Source organism: Sturnus vulgaris, chromosome 8 (assembly GCF_052056855.1).
Source record: "Sturnus vulgaris isolate bStuVul1 chromosome 8, bStuVul1.hap1, whole genome shotgun sequence".
Taxonomy (NCBI): domain Eukaryota; kingdom Metazoa; phylum Chordata; class Aves; order Passeriformes; family Sturnidae; genus Sturnus; species Sturnus vulgaris.
This window is the reverse complement of record NC_142250.1, coordinates 31,157,504-31,183,355: the sequence shown is the minus strand read 5'-3', so window position 1 is coordinate 31,183,355 and position 25,852 is coordinate 31,157,504. Positions and strand designations below refer to the sequence as shown.

At 37.2% G+C, this 25,852-nt stretch overlaps 1 protein-coding gene across 3 annotated transcripts in view; it reads right to left on the bottom strand.

Moving 5' to 3' along the window:
• The window catches only part of ATRNL1 (attractin like 1), a 433,903-nt gene that overhangs the window by 62,388 nt on the left and 345,663 nt on the right, over positions 1–25,852 (bottom strand). The window contains exon 28 of one of the 3 annotated variants that reach the window (XM_088169375.1): positions 22,623–24,443. The exons of the other annotated variants lie outside the window; for them this stretch is intronic. Coding sequence (XP_088025501.1) covers positions 24,384–24,443 — 60 coding nt within the window. The 3' untranslated portion in view covers positions 22,623–24,383. Of the gene's footprint in view, positions 1–22,622; positions 24,444–25,852 lie in introns of those variants that run through there. 3 annotated transcript variants of the gene reach the window in all.

The window sequence follows — 25,852 nt, the reverse complement described above, 5'->3', positions numbered from 1 at the left end:
ATACTAATATTTCAAAATATAGGTACGTTCAAGACAGGTATGGTCACAACTTATGATTACTACAATTAAAATTACAAAGCCATTTTCATCCTCAATTTACCACCATGTGCTCATAGTCTCCCTTAACTTTTTATGCTGTTTTTCTTTTCAAACAGGGCAATTTTACCCAAGTCTTTCAGAAACTTCTTAGTTATCTTTGAGATGTGTGACAATTACATTTTTCCCCTAATATCAGTTCCATCCAGGGCTTACAATTTAATTTAAAACTTGGCCTTGACTCAGGTAACATTAAGGATTTCTGCTTTTCATTATTGTAAAACAAATCTGTTTTAAAATACAGCGATGCAATCAGAGCACAATTAGATTTCCATAAGAATATACAGAAGTATGGGACTGCATGTGCCACTGGCATCTATTATAACACACCAGAGCAGGAAAGCATTAAGCAAAAGAGCATAACTAAAGAGCCAGATAAAGACTTTTAGTTGTGGTGATTTGTTCTCTTGCAATGGTGTGCTGAAGATAATAATAAAATTAAAAATATTTATAAGGATTTTAAGTGTGAGAACTCTGTGGCATAAGACATTCTGGAAAAAGGTCACAAAGCAGGCTTGTTTTATGAAGATACAGCTCCAATTTAGAAGTGACTGTGTGGGACAGAATACAGAGAATGCAATAAAGTCATGGCACTTGTCCTGGTGGAGCAATGCCCAGAGAGGGAAGTGCTGCAGTTGAATATTGTGGTCACAGGAAGGGTAAGGGTCCAGAGAACACACAAGCTCTCTTTTCACTGGCAGCTATCTATGGATACCCAGAACATCTTCAAAGATTTTGTGTCTGTGAAGTAGGTTGTGCTTTCTCCATGGAGGAGGAATTATGGATGGCTGGGCTCAATGTGGCCAAAGCCAAATCCTCAGGATAGAGGCACCCAAGGGACCACAACAGCCATGCAAGGAACCCAAGTGCCTCCTACTTCCCAGCTTCATCGAGTAAGCTCCACATTGACTTTACCCAATCTGCAATTCCCAAACCTATGGAATTGCACATATATGCAGGTACACAAAAAAAAACCCCTGTCATTTCTCACTATGCTATCAGAAATCTCTGGAATATGATGTTGGAGGAAAAATTTAAGCATAATAAAAGCTAAGTCAAAGACCTTGAATTAAAAATCTTCTTGAAAACCTCCTCAGTCCCAGACAGAGCAATTTCTCATAATTCCCCAAATGTCTATTGAAATGAGTTGCACTAAAAGGTTCTAGAGCCATCAATATATTTAAAAATTTAATAGGTGTCTTTTAGTTCTCTTTGACCATAAATTGCCAGAATGGTTTCTACTCTCTCCAGTTTCCTTGTCCCTGATTTTCTGCTGTGACATTTCTGGATGACTTCCAGTTCTGATTGTTGTAAAGTCCTTGTTTTTGCAGAATCACCTAGTGTAGAAATTTGCAATTCCAAACACTATCTTTTTTGGTCTGTTTATCAGCTAACACTCTTTGCTCAAGCAATCTTTGCCCTTCACATTCCAATTGGTTTTGTCCTTATTCAAACTTCTATGAATTTACCATAAATAATGTAATTCAAAACACAAATTAATATTTTTCTTCATTTAAAACAAAAAATTATCTCTGGGCAATCTTCAGTGACAAGAAGTATCTGAACATATACATAATGGAAGGCTTAATTTGGGTCATTAACATTTCACCCATTCAATCTTTAAAACAGTGAGGTTTATATTTTCTTTTTATATTTAAAACATTTTTTTATGTTCACATGAAAGGCCTCTTTGTATATTTATAATTTTCCTCCAGCTTGCCTGGTTTTGTTCATTAGAGTTTCCTAATTTTCTGTGAACTGCTGAGCAAGCTGAAGATTTTAATTGGATATATCACTTTATTTTTTCTTGTAAGAGCCTTCTTATTAAAGGCTACTCATGTAGATGATATAGATGTTAATCAACTTGCATCTGTCCTTCTAAAAGATTCAGCTAGGTCCCTAATTAACCATCTGTAAACAAACCCTTGCTGGATAACAGGGCTCAGGCATGTCCTGTGAGGTAGCAAAGGCTGGTAAGGGCCTCCTGCTACCTCTCATCTCTGCTGTAAATATTTGACTTCTCTCAGTATACAGAAAGTAATTGGAAAAAGACAAGTGACTCACACTCTAGATTGCAGATCACTGGATTCTCTCTAATTGAGTCATTGTTATTATGAGAAAGCTTTAAAAATTGCAGGTGTCTGTTGCTCCCAGGAGGTGTCAGGTGCTTTAGCAGTGCTAAGAGTTGTGTATTCCAGAGCTGTAAGAAGCCAGGATAGAGAAGACCATACTTTTCCTATGATGAAAGTCATGAGAGCCAATCTTTAAAAATAAAATTACTTCCAAAGATAAAAAATAGGGGGTTTTCTTCCCCCAGAAAGAAAGGCACATTCTGCACATTTCCCAAGATCTTGATCTTCCAGAACAGCAATAGTCACTAGAAAATTCTTTCATATTTTTGATTTTTTAATCAATATTAGTCAGTCTCCTTTAAGACTATTTTCAAAGCTCACCTCTCCCTGACTTTATACTGCAGTGGTCACAGGAGTTTCTCTCCAGCTTCAAGAAGCTCCCTAATAAATCTGGACTCCCACAACCTCCTAGGGAGCACATGGATACTTCATGTGCCAGTGCAATAAGGGTATCCTTTTTTCTTATAATATATTTGGCATAACATACTTAAAGCACTCTGTATTTATACCTATCCCATTCCCAGCATGCTGTTATGGACCACATCTGCTGACAAACCTTGATGCACACCCTGTAGCTCTTTTCTTATGGGCTGCTCACAGCCGTGACAGAGACAGACACTGTTATTGTCCATGCTTAGGAGCAATTTCTAGCACAAAAGGAAACCATCTTCTCTGTTCTTACTAGCAGATAACTCACTGACGTGTGTCAGGAGGCATTATTCATTTTTACCACACAGAAGCCCATCAAGGGTGCCACTCAATCACATGGAAGGGATTACAGCTACTCTGAGGCACTTCCAGTCCTGCCATCATATCTATTTCTCATCCTTCCCTCTTCTGTTCAGTACCTTACTATAAATTACAGGTATTACCTACATGGCTGTTAATCCACACCTAAAAAGATTTTGTGTGATGACCACAAATACTGGACCATCTGCACAAAACACATGGAAGCGACTTCTTTTCCACAGCATGTCCTGTGAGCAGGAAGCATGACAGAATCCACATAACTTGGCACACATGATACTCATTTTGATTTAGTCCTAATATTGCACTGGCACTGTTTTATGCTTTCAGCAAGGGATCATTGTGACTCTCATGTTCAAAGAACTTTATTTTGTCTTTAATTCTCCAGTTGATAGAACTGTTTTCTGAACAGCACTTGTATGTAATTACGTCCCTATTATATAGTTTTTAAGAGCTGAGAAGGATCATTAAGAGTTGAAAAGAAAATAAAGACATAAAATGAACTTGCTAATCACCAAAGGTTGAAAACAAAAATTTATGAAGGGAGAAAGCAGAGGCACAAATCAGAGATCTAACCTTTTTCTGCAGTTCTATGTTTCTCTGACTCAGTGATCTCCCTCAAGAACCAGATTTGTTATAGCACATCCATTTCATATCGATTGCAACAGATTGTGTAACACGAGACATCTTGTCTTTGCAATTTTCCAGATTCTTCTGAAAGTAAACTCGTCAAATCATCTAAAAACATGTTACCAGAGCTCTTCAATATTGCATCTATCACATCTTTCCTTCCCATTACCATGTACATGCAGATGATTAAATTAATGCTCTCCTGTATCCCACACAGACCATCATCATAGCCGTTGTGTCAGATAGAATCCATTGGACCTCTGCTCACCTGTTCCACACTTGTAGGACAAAAAAAATCCTCCTCTTTGCAGGACTGATTAAAAAAAATCTAAATATGTTTTGTAACAGTTTTTCCCAGCTCTAAATGTCAAGGCACTTCTCAGTTTTAAAGATCTGGAACCTATCTAAAAGCTCATGGTATATAACTTGATTTTCACTTAGCACCAGTGAGCACTTTTGGGCCTCCTACCTAATGGTTCTAGGAGATGGAAAGTAAAAGGTTGGATAACCTAAACTGGGAGATTCACAGCATTCCACTAAGATACACAACACCAGCTTTGGGTCTCTCTATTTAGGCTGAAACAAATGAAGGAATTAGCTTTATAACCTAAGAATATGAGAAGCAAACCCATGCCACAGTCTCTAATTTCCATTTTTTTTTCTGCTGTGAAACATGCAGCATATGCATAATGTACAGCAATGTGATTTACAGAGCTTTTATTGATGATTGTGTGGTGTGATCTATAACTCATATATTGCTCATTTGTGAGTAATGCAAGTCCTCCCAAACTCTTGCTCACACACATAGAAAAGATGAAAATATGCAATGAATATCCCTTTAGGAAGGCCACATTATTCCTGAATGTCAGAGCTTATGCAAGTCCTGCTGAAGAAACCATAGAACTAACTGACATCACAAAATTACCCACTCTAAATGCATTATACATTTAAGAAAAAGAAGTAATTTAGAAATGTGAATTTTTTTTCCCCTCAGAAGAGTTTTGGAGGTTTTCTTATTTTTGTCTTTTTTTTTATTATTATTATTTTTTTTATCTTTAAATATAAAGCCACTTTCTGTTAATTCAACTGCACAATCACAGAATGGGCCAGGTTGGAAGGGACCACAGTAAAGTCCAGCTCAAGCAGGGTCATCCCAGAGCACGTGGCACAGGATTATGCTGAAAAATAGAAAATGCTACAATTCTCAGATTTTATAAGCTCATTTCTAATTTGCATTAAAAATTCACGATTTTTTCTGTCTGGGTTGCATTTGATAAATAAAAGGGATTTTATATAATGTGTATTTCTAGTTCCTTGGATTTTGGTACCAAGGTTCTGTAATTTCCAGTGCACACAGGTATCCAACGCCTTCACCATCAACATCTCTGCAGCACTTGATTATTAGGGAAAGATTTTTACATGCTTAAAGTTATTTTTAATTTTGAAGAATTAAGGCTAAAAGATTACATGATTTTTTGTCTATATGTGGTCTATATTTCTCTAAAAATTCCAAAAATCCAAGATTTTAAGAACCTACATCATACAACCCAAAAATCTGGGAGTAAGGGAAGCTCTTCCATTAGTCCATAATAAAAGCAGAACACAGAAACATGATCTAAAAGAATATAGATGTAATTACCTATCACAAGAAGAACAGATGTTTAAAAAAATGAAGTTAGCTCTTTATACCTAAGGAAAATTAAATTTAAACCAACACTATTATACTGTATTCTTGACAAAGACTGAAATGATGGAATGCCACTTTTCTTTCAATGTCTATGCTCAGCTTGAAATAAAGTTAGCACTTGAATATAATATACAAATACATGTTAGCTATTATAACATAATTTGTTTCAGTCACTCATTACTAATACCTAAACACAAAGTAAAAGTTCAACAGCTCCGTTGACAGTATGATAAATTACAAGAAACCAAATGAGTAAAATATACTACACTTGCCATCACACAACCAGGGAGATTGCAAAAATAACAGAAATCTTTAATTAACTCAGGAAATTAAAAGGTGAGTTTAATAAAGAAGCTTAATAACAAGACACGCTCAGATGAACTCATGAGCACATGTTAATCAAGAACAAGGAATAATTTCAGGTACATGACTAGATACTTATGCACAGTTTAAATTAAACAAAAGATAAATGTGTTAAATCCACATACTGATGAAGGTATGATGTTATAAACACAAGCACTGACCATAGGTCTGATAACAAAAAATAGGGAGCAGGAATGATTCCTCAAAGAACTCAAGTTAAATGAGAAGCTACACTGAGACTCACACTGTGGTTTATACCATGGGAGATTCTTATTGCCCTGTGGTTACACGTAGATAATAAAAACTTATTTTGTAGGTGGGAGTTTTCAGAACAGAACTGCACTAGCATTCAATTAACTATTGCAGAAAATGTCTAATTAAGTCTAATTTCTGGTAACTGCCTAATTCCTTTGGTTTCAACAAACATATTTACTGAATGTGCACTGTAAATACAGACAATAAGTAGTAGTTGTGGAAAACTTACTGTACACATTTAATAGGTGTTTATATAGAAACAGAAGTATGGTTCTTTTCTATTCAAACATACTGAAAATTACCAACATTAGGAAGAAATGTTTGTCCTGAAATAATTAATTTGAAAAAACCAAAATTTTACAGTGTTTGAGGTGTTTAAATACATAACATTGCCGCTTCAGTGATATTCTTAATGGATAACAATTGAAAACAAGATATTTCAATTAAGAGTCCCTACAATCAATTGAATGCCTTAACTACAAAACCTCCCTATAAATAAGTTATAGCCTCCTGAAATCAGAGCATTTAAAACACAGAATAAAAACAACAGTATCCTGAATGTAATGGGTAAAACTATGACAAGTTATTCATTAAATAGCACCAAGGATTAGTATTGTCCTTCTTCAGCCATGTGGAAAATGTTTAGAAATGTTCAGTCCCTCCAGATCTAACACAACTTTCAGGAAATAGCCACAGGCTTCAGCAGTTTTACACTTTCCTGGTAGATTTTCAGTTCCAAACAAAGGTAACTCTGGTCTAGCCCAAGCCTTACAAAATTGTTATCAGCTGGAGCACTCCAGATGCTGCTTTCAGTGACAAAATACAAATTCAATGAAGACAACAGGGTTTACATTGAAAAAAAATATATTTGAAACATGTCTCAACACTTTATTTACATGTGGCTTTGATAGTGATAAACTACCAAGTGGATTTTAATATGGAAGTACTCTTTTAATGAACATTTACAAATGATCTCTTGGCTTTTCTAATCTCAGTCCTTATTCATCTTGGAAATTCAGCTTTTGTTCTTCCTACAAAACGTGTTCCATGGGCTACAGAATTGAACTTACTCAATTTAAAACCCATGGTTTTTAACTCATTCAAATGAATTTGGCAATGTACAAATGTGGTGCCACATTTATTCTCAGCAGCCAGGACTCCCCCTCCCCCACAACCCCCAGTTTATTCATTTCCTAGAGGAAATTGCAAGTTAATAGAAAAAGCAGCACTGGAACTGCCTCACATCCTATAGTTATTAATTAAGTAAAGTCTGGTTCAGTAACTCTGGATACTAAAAATACAGAGTTAAACAAACCCTTGTGCTTTTTGAAATGAAGTTTCAACTTCGTCATTCTACAAAATTTATGCATTAAGATATATCTTTCCTTTAAGAAATTTTGCACAAAATTTCAGAGTAACAAAAAACTCCAAACAGCTCTCAACCATTTCTTTTGAAGGAGTGAATTCCTTCAAAATATACCAAAGTTATATTACTGTTGTCTAAGAGACCCTAGCTGGGTAATTCTCCTTACCTCCTATATGCAGATTATTTCCCTGCAATTAATAAAACAAGAAGGTGCACTACACATTTTGTTGACAACGTACATTAATTAGTAAAGCTTAACATTCACTAGTGTAAGAAACTTTTAAGTGTTCCTGATATCTGAAGATCTTACAGGATAATTATAATTGCAGTTGGTATTGAATATTAAGTCAGTAGGTAGCAAGCTGGGAAAAATGCACATAAACTTAGGTTATAACAAGCTTATTCCTTTAAAGTGAAACTTTTCTTAAAAGTGAACAGGCTATTATTAAAGTAATTTTTTTGGAAATGAGGACAATAATGGGTTCAACAGCTATGTCAAAGATTTTAAAAATTCTGAAAGGAATTAAATATATAAAAAGCTTATGGCAAGTTTAAAGGCTGGTGTTATAAATGCAAGAGGAAATAAGAAATATTGATGAATTTCACCTGTGAATATGTACATTGCAGAGAATACTTGCAAACATATTAATTTGTATCCTATGAAGGAATTGAGTTCCCTCTTCCCTCACACAAATTAATGGATGGGAGCCTCTAACTGAACAGCAATGCCAAGGAAAGAGAAATGCCATAAAAGATAGAATTTTATGATAGATTAAATTAAATTGTTTATTATAGATGGACTAGCCTTTGATTAAACAGTAAATATTTAGGTTGTTTTGCTCTCATATCTGCTTTTATACTCCAACCAAGACACTAGTGTCACAAGAGCAGTTTGCTGTGCTTGTTCAAAGTTACACAACAAGTGATGTTTGCTGTGCTCTGCCTTCAGAGGCTGAGCCCTGCCCTCAGGGTCACATCTGACACCTCGGAAGGGCAAAGCTGAGGTGCTGCAGAGAAAGCATTCCTCATTTCCTCAGAGGAGCAAAATTACTGCCATGGACCGTGAGGCAGCTGCAGGCAAACCCCCTGCACTTGCCACCAGAGCAGCTCTGGCTTGGGAGCATTTCTCCTGCTCAGAAAGAGCTGTCAGCTTGTGCTGCTCTTCTTCAGCTACAGGGAATGGGGGGACTTTTAGTCCCAAGGAAGCAGGAGCCTGTCCCCAACCCCATCTCTGGCTATTGGCACCTCCATCTGCCAATTCCTGCAAGAACAAAGGGTCTGTGCTGGACTCCTGTGGAAACACAGCCCAGGTGGCTGCCATCCTTCCAGGCAGCCTCACACACCACACTGAACAAATTACAACAGAGCAGAGTTCATAGCAACAAGAAAAAAAAAAAGGGGGAATTGAAGATCACTCATAAAGATCACAATGAAGAAGAAAGGTTAGGGCTAGCCAGCATCCAAGTTTTGTTAACTACTACCTAAAATCGAAAAAAATCCACAAAACCCTCAATTGCCAACAACCTCTAAATCACTGAATTGAAACCCAAAGCAACCAATAGAATTGTATTATGAACAAGTTTTCTTGTAGAGGCTTAAAATTTATCCCTTTATCAACTTGCCTACACATGATATGAGTGACTATGAAAAGGGCTGAGTGCTGAAGGACTGCCTTCCAGATTTGCTGTTGCTTTCCATGTACTAGGACAATTAGCCCCCTTTTCTTTTCTTCCCCTCAAGTGGATACAAACAATCATGTTGTACATCAGTACATTTTCTCATAATTTATAGTGCCTTTTAGCTTATTGTCTTCAATGAAAAAGCTCTTATACTGAGCAGTAGATACACTGAATACTTCAAATAATATGGAAGAAAGGCCATTAACTCAAATTAATTCAATTTTTTCTAACAGACACTTTTGCTCTATTGCACCTGAGCTCCAGTTCCCTTCTTCCCTGCCAAACATATTCAGCCCCTAAGGGCTTTTGGATACTTTTGAAAATCTATTTTAATGACAGTGTTGAATTCTAGTTTGGAGGCTAAAGGATATATCCGTCTCTGCAGCATGTGCTATGGCACCCCATTTCTGCTGGTGGTACTTTAGGGCAAAAATCACAGTAAATTATTTCATGTGGAAGAAAAGACAGTGTTAAGATATCAGCTTTAAAATTCCCTGTGCACTGTCTGCTCAGCTCTTGGGCTGGGGATTGGTTCTTCCTTTGTCATCTCTGCATCACAGCACATTGCCCTGCTAGATTTCCCAGCACAACCATTCACCCTGAAAGCTGCACTGCTGCAATGATCTACCTTAAAAATAACCCAGGAAAGAAAAAAAAAAAAAAAAAAGAAAAGAATAAAGCAAATTGAGCTATTTCTTAGAGTACAATATTTCCTCAATTCATTTCACAGAGTTATTCTTCAAGCATTTGGGGGCCACCAGTAAAAGTGCAGAGGTAAAAGGTGTAAATGATAGAGCCTGATGCAGAGGACTGAAAATATTGAGAGCCAGTGGAGCTGCTAACCAGCCAAGAACATCAAACTGCTCATTCCTTACCTAGTCTGCATTTTTCCTCATGGGAGCTAATTTCACCAAAACTAACCATTTATGTTCTACTAATCAAACTTGTTTATGATCTGCATTTAACCAGAAGACTGTAATTTCTTTTTTTTCAGACTTTGAGAGGTCTTGTTTCCCTGAAAGCTGGCCTGTTTTTTTATATCAGAAATACATTAGTTAGTTTAATAAAATATATGGCTTTTCTGGGAAATCTTTCTTTTCCTAGAGAGTATGTGATTAACAAGCTGGTGACTTAAATTTTATGTAAGCAGGATATATATCTCCAACCTCTTAAGCATCTTGTCTGAGTTTTTTCTGGAAGACTAGGTCTGTTGCAGGAAAAATGACCACTACTTCCCTACCAGGGAGAGGCTTTTTAATATATCAGCTCTTTAACCACCTTGATCTAAAAAAACCCTCAACTTTACCAATGAAGAAAACCAGGAGGCCAAAGGAACTCCTCTCACTACTTGCTCACAGCAAGGGAAAAGCACCCCCAGAGCTCCGTGGCATTGCTCAGTTTTCTGCAGTGAGAACCAGGTTCCCAGGTCCTGCTGTTTTGGCAGAGATTGCAAAATGCTGACACATTGAACTAGGGGAATAAATCAGGCACAGCCTGCCACAATAACCTTCAGCTGTGAGTGACACAAGAACTGGAAGGTTTCACTGGCCTGGGACATCCTAGAACAGAAAGGGGAGAAATTAAATGAGATCTCTTTCCGAAATCGTAAAATCTTCCTCTCTGTAAGTGTGCTAAAGAAAAAGGAAGTTGTAACAATAAATTAATTCACCTGGATATGATACACAATTACTTGAAACAGCTGCTTATGTACTTGAGTTACTGGCTTGCTGTGCTAAAACACTAATTAAAAGTAGATTGAGAGAAGATAGCACTGACATTTGCATTTCCTGCAAGGTCACTTCTGAAAATTATTACTGTAATCCAGGTAAGATGCTTAACACTTAACTGCTTACAGCTTTTTTGGACAGTTTGTTCATATTTTTTTATTTAATGACAATGCTCAGCCCAGTACTATTTAACTCTTTCCTTCAGACATTATATAATATGCCATCGAAAAATATTACCATAAATTTCACTTCTAAGCGGATTAAAATCAAAGTAGTTCTATCCAAATTAATTTAGGTAAGTACACTAGATAAATAAATCAGCACCCTTCAGCTCTGAGAAAGCACTTCAAGCAATTTCAAGTCATTAAAAATACTTTCAGTTCCAACATTTTGGCTCTTAGAACAGTCTTAATGGTTATATGACAGTATGTTCTACTACTGGCAGTATGGCTTTTATTGCATGCCCTGATCTATTTGATGATCATGGCAGCTTTTTAGAGAACTACAAAGAAAAGCTGAAATAATGAATTATTTTTCAGACAAGACTAATAAAAGTGTTAATCAAAAATATCATAAATGTCAGGAGCCCTCATAAATTCTACATTTTATATATTCTTCCTTCTAAACATTCAACCAGTAGAAGAAAAATCCTAAAAGGGGAATAAGAAAAAGAGAGGGTGGAAGCCAAGAAAGAGCACTGTACACTCCATGTGCTCTTACAAAAATCTCAGCACTTTATTTAACTGATCTCATTTACTGATTTATGAAGTAGTATTATTCTCCTATGACTTAATTTCTGACAGCTTATAAACATCTCATATAGATTAATATGATTATGTTTGATTTCTGGTTGGATTACAAGGTATTCCCATATGACAAGATACAGTCAATTATTCCCCCTTTATGCCACTATTATGAAATATTGGTGGGTTTTCATACACTTCTATCAGTGTAAGAATCACTGCCCAACACATTTTCCAGTGACTTGCACATCACTGATCCTGAGATAAGTAAGAATTTCAAAATACAGCATGAAATGTATCTATCCAATTTGTAACAACAATTTTCCCTTTTTTTGGCGACATTTATCAAGATTAAATGATATTTGACCCTCTTTCAATCTACTTTTAAATCGGCCTTGAAAGGAAATTCTCACTGGCAATTGAGGAGAATATAACTACATATAGCATTGTGGATTTGTTAGCAAGAATTCATTTTGAATTTCTATGAGGTTCCAAGAACATTATGTTGGGAAGCAAAATTATAGAGCTGTCAGTGATGTCTGTTGGATGGCATACTTCTGTTAGTGCAACGCTAGGAAGTTTCAGTAATTTTGTTGAGGGGTTTCTGTAGAGCTGTACCGATGCTTTGTTCTACCTATGGTGCAAATACCTGCTAATCTGCTTCACTTTCTAACTGAAAGCAGTGAATTTAAAAAAAATAAAAATCAGTAACACTTAGGCACATAATGAACAGGCCATAAGATGGAGCTTTGTAAGAGAAATCAGAGGGGCTTTTGGATGCCTTGATAACAGTGCTGCAGCAGATGGCCATTTCCAGTCACAATATATATTTTCCTTTACCATCCACACACACACATAAACACCTCTGGCAACAGCTATAAAAATAAGTTGCCATTGAGTTGAGCATGCATTAGCCACTGTTTCTCTCACAGCACAGTCTCATGCAAATACAGACCACATATATATATATATAAATATATAACGTCTTACAGCAATTCCACACCAGAGGAGAGTCCACTTATTTAAAATGCATGAATCTTGGTGTGAGGAGTGAAATCTATACAAAAAGTTCCACAGAGTACTTTTGTGAGTACCAATTTGACCCTTCTGCTAATACAGGATACATCAAAAGATATACACAGTCCCTCTGTTTGAAAACTGTGGTAACAGATGCTTCTCTGCAGTTCCCTGTTTTATAAAATAACCAGTGGCAGAAATTGTCACCATATGTTTGATGGTTCATCAAAAATCCAACCTGGCTCATTTTATATACTTGCATATTTTTTCAAAATGTGTACCTTTCTTAATTTAATTCCTTTCTCCATATATTTCATACCATTAATATTATCAACCATCCAAATTTTACTGGTAAATCTTGTAGGAACACTGAAAAAATAAAACTGATATTTTTCCCCAAATATTTTTCATCAACATAGGCTTAATCTTTGAAAAAGTGACTCTGATAAGGGCAATTTTTAGTCTTTGGAAAGAAACACTAGACCTATTGAACTTTTCCCCTCATTTTTTTGGAATACATTATTTTGGGAGAAGAGGGTATGAGAATTCAGAGAGTTTCAATATTGCATTACTTTCTTAATTAGGAGAAATTTGTACTCATCACGTGATTAGTTGCATCCATACTTTATTAGGGTTTGATGGATTTAGAGAGACCAGAAACGTTTGGAGAAATCACTACATGAAGGGGAAATTCCAAACAAAACTTTCTGGATTGAGTCACTGCAGTCTTGGGCATGATTTTTCCCCCAGTGTACGAAGAGCTGTGACTAACCAGAAAAGCAGCCTGGTTTTGTAGACTGAAGCCTGGGCTGCTGTCAGCTGGGAGATGAAATTCTGTGCTTTAGGTCGGCACAACCCACGTTCCAGGGACTTCTCAACCCAAGCTCCACCTGCTGTATCTGCCACAACAGCAGCTCCAGTGGAATACGATCCTTTCAAGCTGAGATTTATTTCACTTCATTCTAATTAACCTGATTACAATCTAGCCATACACATCTGTTAACACGAGACACCAAAAAACCCACACGTTTCTATCGTCATCTGCAGAAAATGCCATGACTCTGTCTAAACATAGCACGCTGCCAGGGATTTGAAATGTCAGAGGAAGAGGGTGAATCAGACTATCTGATTAAAAGAGAGTGACATGAGTTAGGAAAAGGAGATTAGTGAACAGTGCAGGGTTACTGAGTTCTGTTTAGATTATCAGAGAGAACCCAGCATTTAAGTTTGAATAATACAGTACAAATAGATAATGGACAAGTTCACACATATTGATTGCAGCATTAGCCCGAAGAACAAAACACACACTTGAACACAGAGATCATTAGCAAGATGCAATATTGACCAAAGTACTTGTGATCAAAATTCAGTTTCCAATGAAATACACAGATTAAGTAGATTTTTTTTTTTTATTTTTTTTTTTTTGTGATTCAAACTTGGGGAAGGAACACACAAAATAGTGTATTATATTACTTGTAAATTGATATAACCTTTGCCAAAAGCCTGGGAGGAAAGAACAGGGCAGGCTTTTATACCAATTTCAATGATTTTGGAAGAAAACTAAGGTGACAGTGGTATCATAAGGCAATTATTAATGACTTCAAATCTCAAGAGGTGCCAGTCAAGAATTAGAAGTAACCTATCATAATCACTTTGTTACTTAAAATACTATTGGAGCAATTTTACATCTGGAAGCAACATGTGACTCTTACAAAGAAAAAGAAAAATGGAGGAACAGAGAAACCAAGAGAGGGAATTCACTATTATTTAATTAACCTCAGTCAGTGTTTTGCTCTGAGCAAGCTTGTTTTGTTTTATCAGATCTCTACCTAAAGCAGAGGGAGAGATCACAGACTGCTGATTTCAACCTCACATGATTGGGTCATCTCAGGAAATCAAGCTGGGAAAAATCTCTGCTCTGCCACTTAATTGTTCTGTGACCCTTGTTAAGTAACATCACCTCTGTGTGTTTCCATTTCCTTGCCCACTTCTGATCAACTACAAAATAAACATGTCAGGGTAAGGACTCTTCTCACCACACGCTTGCACTTGTCCCTTGGGAATTCTGATTTCACTTGGAATTGCAATTGTATAACAATCCAAAATGAGCATTACAGTTCATCAAATTATGCAAAGACCAAGATATGAAAGACCAGCAAGAGAAAGAATTACTAAATTTATTTGATTTTTTTAAAACCCTATGAGAAGATTTGCCATGAGTAGTGCGGAATAAATGTACTTAGCTTAAAACCTTATTTATTATTTGATTCTTATAAGCAGACATGCCACTTCTAAATGAATGGCTCCTTCCAAGATGACCTGGGAAAAACTAGATTTTTTTTCTTTTATTTTTATCCTGGTGACATTAGCCTCACCAGTATCTGTCCCAGATGGAGGTCTGGTAGCAGATGTCTGCCTGTATGCAGAGATCATTGACCTCTGAAATCTGAGCTCCATATTAAAGACTTAAAGAATGAATCTTTATTTTAAAGGAGAAAATAACCTCTTTTTTTCTAAAAGAGGAAAGAAAAAACCACGACACCACAAACCTTATTTTATTGTGATCCTAAATCCTTATAATAATTAACTTCCACTGACTTCCCTTTGATAATAAAGTTTCACTGTTATTCTAAAGTGAGTCCAGGCTAATGAGTGCAAATTTGTACCTGAAAATTTAGAGAAGTTTTATTTAAAATTTCTCTTTTCACAAACCCACATCCCCAGCAAGATCAGAATTACAGTATTCTGTCTCAGACCTCTTGTGATTTAGAAAATCTAAAAGGTCAACTGTTTTAACCAGCAACATTTCTAACTCATCATCCCTTGTTTGGCTCATCCTGTCTTTAAATCTGACAGTGATCAGGCTGCTGTGAAGGGGCTGCCATGAGATCATGCAAAATGCACCAGTGAAGCTTAATGTGTGCAACGACAGAGGTACAGGAAATAACTAATTTCTCATTTTCTGCCTCTTCCTCTCTTTCCTGTCAAAATTCTAATTACATTAAAAAAAATGCATTTTACTGACATTGTGTCAAGTAGTCATAACTATTACCCAATATAAGTGTTTGACTCTGGCTCCCAAATATTAATGTTAATGAGAAAACAGAGAGCAGAGGGAGTGTGGGCTGCCAAGCCTGGGCAGCAAGCTACAGAACACTTCTGATGCAAATTGTTTCCTCCTGGACACAACTGTATTTGATTTAAAGATTTCTTAGTGTATTCATTTTCAGGCTATATCATCCAACACGCTGCTTATATCATCATCATTTTGCACAATCTTGCTTTCTGCCAAAAAGGAGTTTCAAAAATAACATAAAGTCATGGTAGAAATCAGACCTCATTGACAGGCCACTTTAATGTTCTTTCAGCACTACCTTACTCCAGATTGCATTTTCTCAACCATAATTTTCAACCTACATCATTCACCTCTCTCCAAGAGCAGTACTTACATTAATTGTCTTTGGAAGTTATTCTACTGTATTGCACCATCATATTCAATATGCATTTTTACTCCTTAAAAAAAGTGGGATTTGTCCTTTGTCTTTGGATTTAATTGTAACACCATCCTCTGCTCTTTCACTAAAGAAAGGAACTAAAGTAGATCTTACTGGACAAAAGTAATCTCTCATCAGACCTCTCTTTCTAAAACCAGAAAAAAATAATTGTATGGCCTCCCATTCTACTTTAATTATATCCACACCAAATGTCTTCAAGTTAACCAGTTTAAGAAAAAAGGCTTTGTAGTAATTGCACACTCAGCTGGGCTCTTTGTAATTCTGTCTCTAATGGCCCTTGGATGTCCCTTGACTCCTAGAATTCTGTACAGGCTTTAGGGACTGGATAAAAGGGATGCAATCCTGTTGGTGAAAATGCAAAACTGAACAGAATCAGTTCCCTGCCATCCTTTTTCAGAGGCTTTATATGTGCAGGGTCAAAAGTACAAACTACAAGTTGCACACTATTTGCATTCCTTAATGAACAGCTGGAGGCAATTGGGACATTGTAATAATGAAAACAACCTAAACAGAACATAATTAAGAAAAATTTTTGGTGTTTTTTAATACTGCAGTTAACACCAGAGACAGAAACCATGCCCTTCTATTTTGAAAGTGCTTTTACAATGACCTTTTCATCCTCAAAGATGCATTCTTTATACCAGGCAACCTAGATAAGGATCTGTGTTCTCTCTTTTGATTTACAATTAATTTGTCTTATTTTCAGGTAGGATAATATATTTATAACAGGCCTTATGTTTTATACCCTCTCTTCCCTCTTGCTGCCTGCTCCATTTCAACATTCAGTGACCACAGGGATTTTGCAACCACCCTTCCAGTGATTCTTCTGTCTAACTTTTCATTACAGAGGCAGGAACTGTACACCTGCAGTTAGGGTAAAAGCACTAAAAGCACAAATTGCATTTTTTTCTTCTTTATTAATAATAAATAGAATAAATACAGGATTAATGTCACAGTGCTTTCCCTACTTCTATGGCTGAATTTCCCTAGAGATAAATGAATTGTGATTCTTTTCCTTTGACAAAAGAAGCCAAACAACACATCCCCCCTGAAAAAAAAGACCAAAACAAAACACAAAAACTCCGCCAAAAATACCCTAAAAAACCCCCCAAAACCTAACCACAAACACCATGTAAAAAACCACCAAACACCCATGAAAATGAGGATTGTTTTTTAATGAGTTAAATCCCAGAGAAGCGGTCACAGCACCGAGCCTGACAGAGTTCAAGAAAATAAAACAAATCTCCTCTCACCACTCCTCTATATAATTAGAAATCTTCCAGTGTTGTGCTTATTTATCTTTTGAATAGTGTTCTCTGGAAATAACAGTGGTTTTCCTACACAAATCTTTACAATTAATTTTTTTTCCCCTTGATATTGACAAATAGAACTGTTTTGTTCCAGAATATACAGGAGGAACCACTCTGGATACTCATCTCTCCCTGCTGTCCCCAGCACTGAAACACGGTGCTGACTGCAAGGGGCCACTTTGAGAAAGAATTTCCCTTCCTCCAGTTCTCCCTGAAGCTCTTTCTGCCCCTGCTCAAAGCACACAGACCCCCAGCTTGGGGCAATGCAAGAAAAATCAAAGGTGATGGCCTTGCTAAAGGAGGGCAATTCCTCATAAGCTTTTCAGACAGGCAAGATTTTTATATTTTAGCCTTCCTTGACATATTTCTGACTCCTCTGTTTAGGATTGACATGGCTGCTGAGCAGAGGAATCATTCCTGATGTGTCTATCAGGAACTTGACAACAGAAGGAATTAAAATACAGGATTGTGTAAGACATAACTGAACCAATAAAAAAAGAATATTTCAGATTAGAACTATTATGCAAGGTACCAAGAAAATAAACCAAAATTTTAGATGTAGATATAACTTTTGGTTTACAGTAAGAATGTAATACAAAAACCATGAAAATATCCCCCCTCTGATTGAGATTATTAACAGTAATTATTTATCAGCTTTCATTTCTACCAAAGCTGACCTTTGAAAATCTTCGTAATTTTTTTCTGCAGATCTAGAGTCCAAGCCAAGACAATTGAACTATTTTAGTAGCAAGGCTGGGTGCTCAGAGAGGAACTCTCAAGTACTATTATCCCTGATAGCATCCAATCCTATAGTTTGTGCTGTGTGAAGCAGTTTTGAAATGTGTCACGGAGATGGAGTGATTCATACTTTGTATTTTTCTTGACAATAGATGTTAATATTTTCTGGTATTTAGAGTGTCAGCTTTTTGACAACTTATATTGCATTTTGGGGTTGTTTGGGGTTTTTCTTGTGTTATCTGAAAACTAAATTGTGTATGACTTGGTACAAAATGAAGCCAATCACTTGACTACCACTTCTAGCCTCTCTTCTTGTGGATACTTTCACAAAGTAAATATTCTTGTGAGAAGGCAATGAAATCTTGGGGGGGGTGGGGTGAGAGGATGAAGAAGAAAAATGGGAAAAAATTAAGGATCACAAAAGTGTTGGCATTTCAGTCTGAACAATGAATTTTGAAGGTGGTTTTCTTGAGTGGAGAAAAGCAACATCTGCTAAGTCACGGTCATTAAAGCACATCACATCTTGTTTTCATACTCACATCTGTAACTATCCTGCTATGCAAGAACTGAGATATAAGTTAAGACATAAAATAACACAAGGTCTTCCTCTAGCATCTCACCTCAGAATATTCTAAAGTGATGCTTAAATTGCTAGAGCAGTTCCTGAATATTGGGTAAAAACTTCCATGGAGAAGTTGGGATACAATTTATATGGACACATCCTTTCCCCAGATTTGCATGGTAACATCATAGTGCCCTCCAAGGCCCCATGCAAAGCTTTCGGGTACCTGGGGGAAAAAAAAAAATCACAATATTCAAGTCTGACTTCTGCTCTTTTAAAAGCTACACTTTACCCTTCTTGCTTGAAGAAGCAACACGAAATAAGTCAGCTGTATGCCTCTGAAGCACATAGCTATTTTACCATAGTTAAGAACTTCTCATACAATGTTGGAAGGGACCTTAAAGATTTTTGAAGCATTGTTGAAGAGCAACAGAATAGGAAAGTTCATACAAAGGAGAAGTGTCAAAATGTGACATTTCAATAATGAGGAGGGAGCACGGCTTGTTACGAAGCTCAACATACAAAGGAGAAGAATTACAGACCAATTCCAGAACTGCAGCCTGGTCTTATACATCCTAAAAGGCTTTGCCTTCAAAGCTGGCTGTGACATGCCAGGAACACGTGGGACAACAGAAGAAAGGGACAACGAGACTGGCAGAGCTGCTGTGTTTGGTCCTGGTGTCAAGAGCCTTTCACAGTTCATGCTTTGCCTGCTGAAACTCTCCAGGAGCAAATTGCCTCTCTCAGGCTCTCAAAACACACCTGTTAATGTGATGAAGGAAAATCTTTCCCTAACTCCCAAAGGAAAATGATCCCCTGCAGATCCTCTTGCTCTTTCCCTCTCTCCCCTTCCTCCCACATCACATAACAACAGCAGCTCATGAAAGCAGAATGGCTGCTTCTATCAGTAGGAGGAGTATTGGACATTTATCAGTAAAAGTTCATAATGTGATCACATTTACAGCAACAGATTTCCACAATAAAAATACACCCAGTAAAAACAGGTTCCAACTTCCCCAGGAAGGAAAAGAGATCTAGTAGGAGAAGAGGTAATTACAAACAAAGTTATAACCTGTTAATTTCTCTGATTTCTCTAAAAACTGAGGCTGTAAAAGTGAAGCTAAAGAGATGCAGGGTAAGTAACAGCACTGCTTAAAAGATCGAAAACAATAATTAAATGAGGTCAAAATCATGGGAGAGGGCTAAGGGAAAGGCCTATATCATACAGACTTCATCTCTGAGGCCTAAAAAGACTTGATGTTCCAGAAAGACAAGAGGGTTGATTACTTCAAAACTTTTCCAGTTTCCATTGTCTCTGAATAGGTCAGACACAGAAGAGAAAACAAAAAGGCAAGATAAGTAAGATCTGGGAGATCAGTGACCATCACATACCTCCAGGAATGAAAAAGAATTATACCCAGAGCAGAAAAACACCTCTGGATCATCTCTGAAATTGTGGAAAACAACTGGAAATTATATGAAGATACCTGTAAAAACCACAACTATTTGAAAGTAGCCTAATTTATGAGGCAGGCTCTGTAGTACGAGAAGTCCAGTAACAAGAATTATGAGGAGGAATAAGATGCTACAATGGGAAGGCTGTGACTGCACACCAACATTCACAAGGCATCTCAGTTTGCAAGATCGATTCTGTAATTTGGATAATTTAAAACCATAATTTCCAAAGGGAGTTGTTCTGTCCAGCATTAAGCTCCAGGGCTATAACATGTTTATAATCCAGCAGTGGTGGAGATGATGCTGTGACTAAATCCTGCAACAGGCATCGTGTGATAGCAGAGTTCTACTTAGTGGGAATCCAGTGAACATGTCCAGCTGAAATCCAGCAATTTAGCCTTTTCTTGGAACATGGGTGTCACAGCTGTAGGCCTGTCACTTTGGAAAAGGCATGGCCCAAGCCTGGGGAGCAACTTCCTCCACATCAAATACTGAAACAAAAGAAAAACCAACAAAAAACCCAAAATAAACCTCCCCTAAAAAACAGTTCCAGAAGCAAAATCTCTTATCTCTGTTTGCCAGCAGAAGTTGGTGCCCTAATTTCCAGTCTGCCAGGATTTTTTCTCCTGCTGCACTTCTGACCATGGCAATTACAGTGCCCCAGCACCAAGCAAGGGACTGTGTCCTACTCACAACACAGATATTGTCATGATAGCTGTGTCCCTCTCCTGACACTTAAACCTTCAGCCTGAAAAAGACCTAGAGTCCCCAGGTCTTTCTGAGTAACTGTTTCAGCCACCAAAGAAGAAATTCCACAGTAACATCACCCTGTGGACACATAGTTCTGACCTGTGAAGACAAAAGCTGTTGCAATTTTTTTTCCAATTTCTTCTGCCTACACGAAGGCATCCGTCTGCTTCATCAGACATTACTGAGATAATATGCACACAAGGTTACCCTTAAAATTAACTTTACCATTTGTCATACACACCCTCTGATGCGAGCAGCATGAGGTGCAGTTACTTTAGGCTCTATTTTAGTAATTTTTTCCAAGTGCTACCTCTGTAGAAAAAGTCTAATCTTACTTTTATACCATAACTACTACTTATGGTATTATGGCACCCATATCTGACTCTTCCTGCATAAAGAAAATGGCATATCTCCCTCATTCAGTAATTTCTGCATCAGGCTCAGCTGCTTGTTCTTGAGGCAGCTCCTCTTTTAGAAAGATATGCAGTTTTGATCAAAGACTTCCACTAATGGAAAATCTATCATATTCCCTGAATGATGCATTCCAATAATAAAATACTTTGGCTTCTGAAAATGTGCATCATCTTTCCTGATCAAATTCTCTGACTTTCAGGCTCAGCCTCAGGATCTTGTTATGTTTTTTCTTCATGATAAATGAATCTTCAATATCAAGCATCTACTCTGTGTGGAGTAGATATGTCACCCCTTACACTATTCTTTGAGAAACAAAAGCAAACAGAAGAAAACAGGAGCAAAAAGAAAGCCCCCATATAAATTTGTTTAAGGTTGGCTCAATGTTTTTGGACAAAAGATAAGTCTCATCTTGCATCATCGCCTAACCAAGAGTCAAGCACAGAGGTTCAGATTTAAAGGAAGCCAAAAGGGAGATTCTTTATGTACCCGTTCCCCCCAAAAGAACCAAACCGACCAAACAAAACAAAACCCCCAAAAAAACGAACACAAACAAAAAACCCAAAACTAATAGGAGACTTTTTTCCCACGTCTCTTCTATGTGAACCTATCAGGGCTGATGGAAGTAAAGAACTTCTAAGCATGTCCACCAAGTGGGAAATACAAGGGGAAATCCTCACATGCAAGATTATCTAGGAATTCTCTTTCTAATGTCCCTTCAGAATTATATAAAGGATTTACAGTACTCTTAATTATGTAGAGTAGTAGTAAATAAGCATGAGAATTTCTGTCCTAGTGAGATGAAGCCACACAAGTGACCAAGGAGACAAACACACAACACCATTTTGCCAACACAACAGTAATACTGCTGCATAAAACAAGGTGAAAAAAGGTGGATATGAGGAATATCTGGGAAACACCTGAAAAAGGAAACATTTTGTGGTCTAATCCCGATGTTATTCACCTGGGACCAGCAAGACATCTCTAACAGAGCATGGTAACTGCAGCATCAGAGGATGAAAGCACTAAGCTGGACTGAAAGCCACATACCTGACCAGCAAACTTCGCTGCTTTGGTATCTTCAGCCAAGTGTTCATTACAACCACATGGAAAATATCGCTATAAAAAAAGCAAATACTCCCCTGCTGGCCCAAAAACAGAGGAAGCCCAATCTAGGAAAAGCTGCAGAGCCACACACAAACATTATCTGGATGAAATTTTTAAAATCAGAAATGCTGCACAATTTTAATGGTGGCCAATGGAGAGAAGTAAAGTACACACTGACACTTCAAGTTAATTCACAAGTAACTTGGTTTTGGGCATGATCACTATAAAAACACATTGCTTTGTTCAAACCAGACATATCTTCAGGTATTTTCTCTTCTATTTGAGAAATACCCCAGTCCTCTTTGCCACACACACTGCTCAGTAGCAAAGCATTGGTAAGGATTTCTTTTATTTGGTCAGTAACAAAACAGCATCAGTACATTAATAAACAATGCAGTTTAACTGTCCAGCACCCAGACAGCTCACATTCTAGCTTTCTTTATGTATACACACATTCACTGGAATGCCTCAATGCATTTTTACAAGTTGGTAGCAGCTTATGTTAACAATTTGCACACACAAATACACACACATATAAACCTCAGCAAAGAGAACCTGAAGCAAGTGACATTTCCAGTAGCCATGCACAATCTGTATGAACAATTAAGGCCAGATTAGAGGGGGAGAGGAAGAGACACAGGGAGACACAAGGAGAAAAGCAAGCAAAACCACCAGTTGAAGACAGGCTGCTGTCTCCCAGTTCTTCGGGTAAAAAGCTAAGGGTTGTCAAGAGACAGTTGTCCATATCATTATATGGAAAATCTCCTTGGCTAAAAACAGCTTCAAGAATTGCATTTGTAAAGCTAGACCAGCTAGGAAGGAAAGAAAAACTCTAACTGGCAGAGCATATTTAGGAGAATTAATATGTCCTTATCTGGGAAGTCTAGACTAAGCTACCCTGGAGGAGGATGCACTTTTTGATAAAAATGTTCCTGTTCTGGTCTGTCCTTTGAGAATTGTGGCGACTACATGGGCCTGGGGCCACATTTAGAACAAAGATACTGTAAATTCTTGCAGACCTACTAAGCAAGCCCAGATGGCATGAAAGGTACTGTGATGTTGGGTTTGGTATGACAACAGGAGAATTACATAACTAGCCAGGACAGTGAAAATCACTAAACATCTCTCCACGTGGATTGATTCAAGGAGAGACAAAGGCAAAGTGAGCCCTTTAACTTTGGTACAGTATTTCTCTGTATGCAGTAACAGTTTTTTTACACATTAGCAGAATTACTTAGGTAACCAACGTGGTTAGGCAATGTGTCTTTATACAGACTTTGAAGGTCAACCTCAGCAAACACTGTGGTTCAAGTCATTCTAAGATATTAAACATAACTGGTCTAACAGAGCTGCAATTTATTGTAAAGTGAAAATAAGGACACTTCAAGAGGTGAAATAATTAAATGTACAGTCAAGTTTCAAGTATTGAATATTTAGTCAGGAAATGTACAAAGATATCCTCCTATTGACTTAACACAGAGGTTCAAGGAAGAAATCTGTTTGAATGCCCAGGCAGCCGTGGCTGGCCACATTGTGAATGTCAGCTCATTGACTCAGGTACTGAACTCTTGCCATTTTAAACTTAAGCAAGTCATTAGCCATGAAGAAAAGCTAAGATTATTAGTTAACTGCCTGTTCAGTTGCAGGTACAAGCATGGTATAATCTGATGAACCAAGCATAATTAAGTATTTTCTGCATTTTTAGAGCTACACATGAAATACAGAAACCCCAGAGGGGCTAACAGCATTGCAGAAACTATGTAATTAAAATTTGCTAATATAAATCGCAAATAAAAAGCAGAAAAATATAAAAATGTGTGTGAGGCTTTTGGGGAGTCCCAGGATACTGGTAAGGGGTACAAGCATGTGACATTCCATAGTACTGAGGCAGGCTGGCTGCACGCCAGTGTCAGCCACTTAACTGCACCCTGCAAGAATTCAGCTGCAAATCTTTGCTTCCTTTCTGTCTTTCATATCTTTGCAAGGCAAAAGGCAAAGACAAAGTCTTTCAGCTGGAGTTCTTTCATCCAAGAACATTCTTCATCCAAGGCCAAAGGTTCACCATATCCTAAAAGGCCTTTGGATCTGCATGTTCAGTCATCTTCATCCAAACGTATTTCTTTGGGAGCATTATTCAGTCCTTGTGGCCGATCCTAAAAGAACACCAATAAAAACTATCTTCATTCCTTCAAATACAGTCTTCAATGGCTTTATCTCTAGGACCACTATATGAGAGCATTGTGCTGAAGGTGAAAAATGGATGCAGACATATTTCAATTAAAACCACAGCACACTGAAACATTTTTCTATGGTTTTTGGAGGTTTAGTTTTGGTCAACTCTCTAGCTAAAGGTTTTCAAGGTGAAATAGGCTTTCTGGAAAACCACACATATAAACACAATATTTTTCCCCTCTGCTGACAGCTGTTTAAAAAGACTACCCATTAGATTTCTTGGGACAATATTTCTAAGGGGATAGGAACTGTGATGTAAGATCCTATCAGTATATTACACAAGTACAAAGTACTTTGAATATAAAACTGGAGAACATGAGGAGGTTCTGTATCCACTTAAATTGCTTTACTGGAGTAGGGAGAAACAAAGTTTCCTCTGGGAGGCAACAAGACAGTTTTTTAATGGGGTATGATAATGCCATAGAACACAAAGCAAAAACCACTGCAATTGTAACTTGTGATTGTCTAAAATAAAAAAAGGTGTCAGCTAATCTTGGTTTCAAATGAATACCATTTTTTAACCTGTCCATTGTTATTCTACATCATCTAGCTCACTTACATTTCCTCCAAATTATTTTCTTATATATATATATATATATATGTGTGTGTGTGTGTGTGTGTGTGTATAGACACAAAGTTTTCTCATCCTTTCTGTCCTTTTTAAAAAATATTTTCCCAGAGTCATTTATTCACCTCTTTCTTTCTTCCTCCTGTCCAAATATTTTAAGTTGTTTCTCTCTTCGGGTAGCCTCTCCCTCCTACTCTTCTTTTCAATTCCATGAGACCCTTTAAGACTTTAGTCTTGGCCTTCTTCTCTGCATCACTCAACTCTGTTTTGGTGTCCAGAGTCTCTCTGCTCATTCAGGATCTCCTGGCCCTTTTCAGCCTAATTCCCTACAGTCACCTCCAGTTCTTTGCTTTATTATTTTTCATTCTTTACTTATCTTCCTATCCCTCTTTCACCTAAAGCTATTGTAACTTCAGTTTTATTTCTTCTTTTTTGGATGTTACCAAGCTTCTGCTATTGCACCACCCTGCCAGATTTGGTCACAAACTATTTCTAGAATAAAGGGTCAGTTTTGCCTTGTTCTAACAGCATGGAAAGACCTAACTAGAGGAGAGTCAATTTTCAGCATATTTTTGAAAAAATAAAAAATACCAAACCAAAACACCACAAAACCTTCTCCTTAAAAGCTGAAGTGCTGTCAGTTTTCACTATTTTTTACAAGACTTGGAATAATTAATTTTATCACTACTCTATCTGTAGCTTCTGAAGGACTTCCATAAAAAAAAGTCACTCCAAAGCAATTTCCAAGTTTCAGTGGTTGCA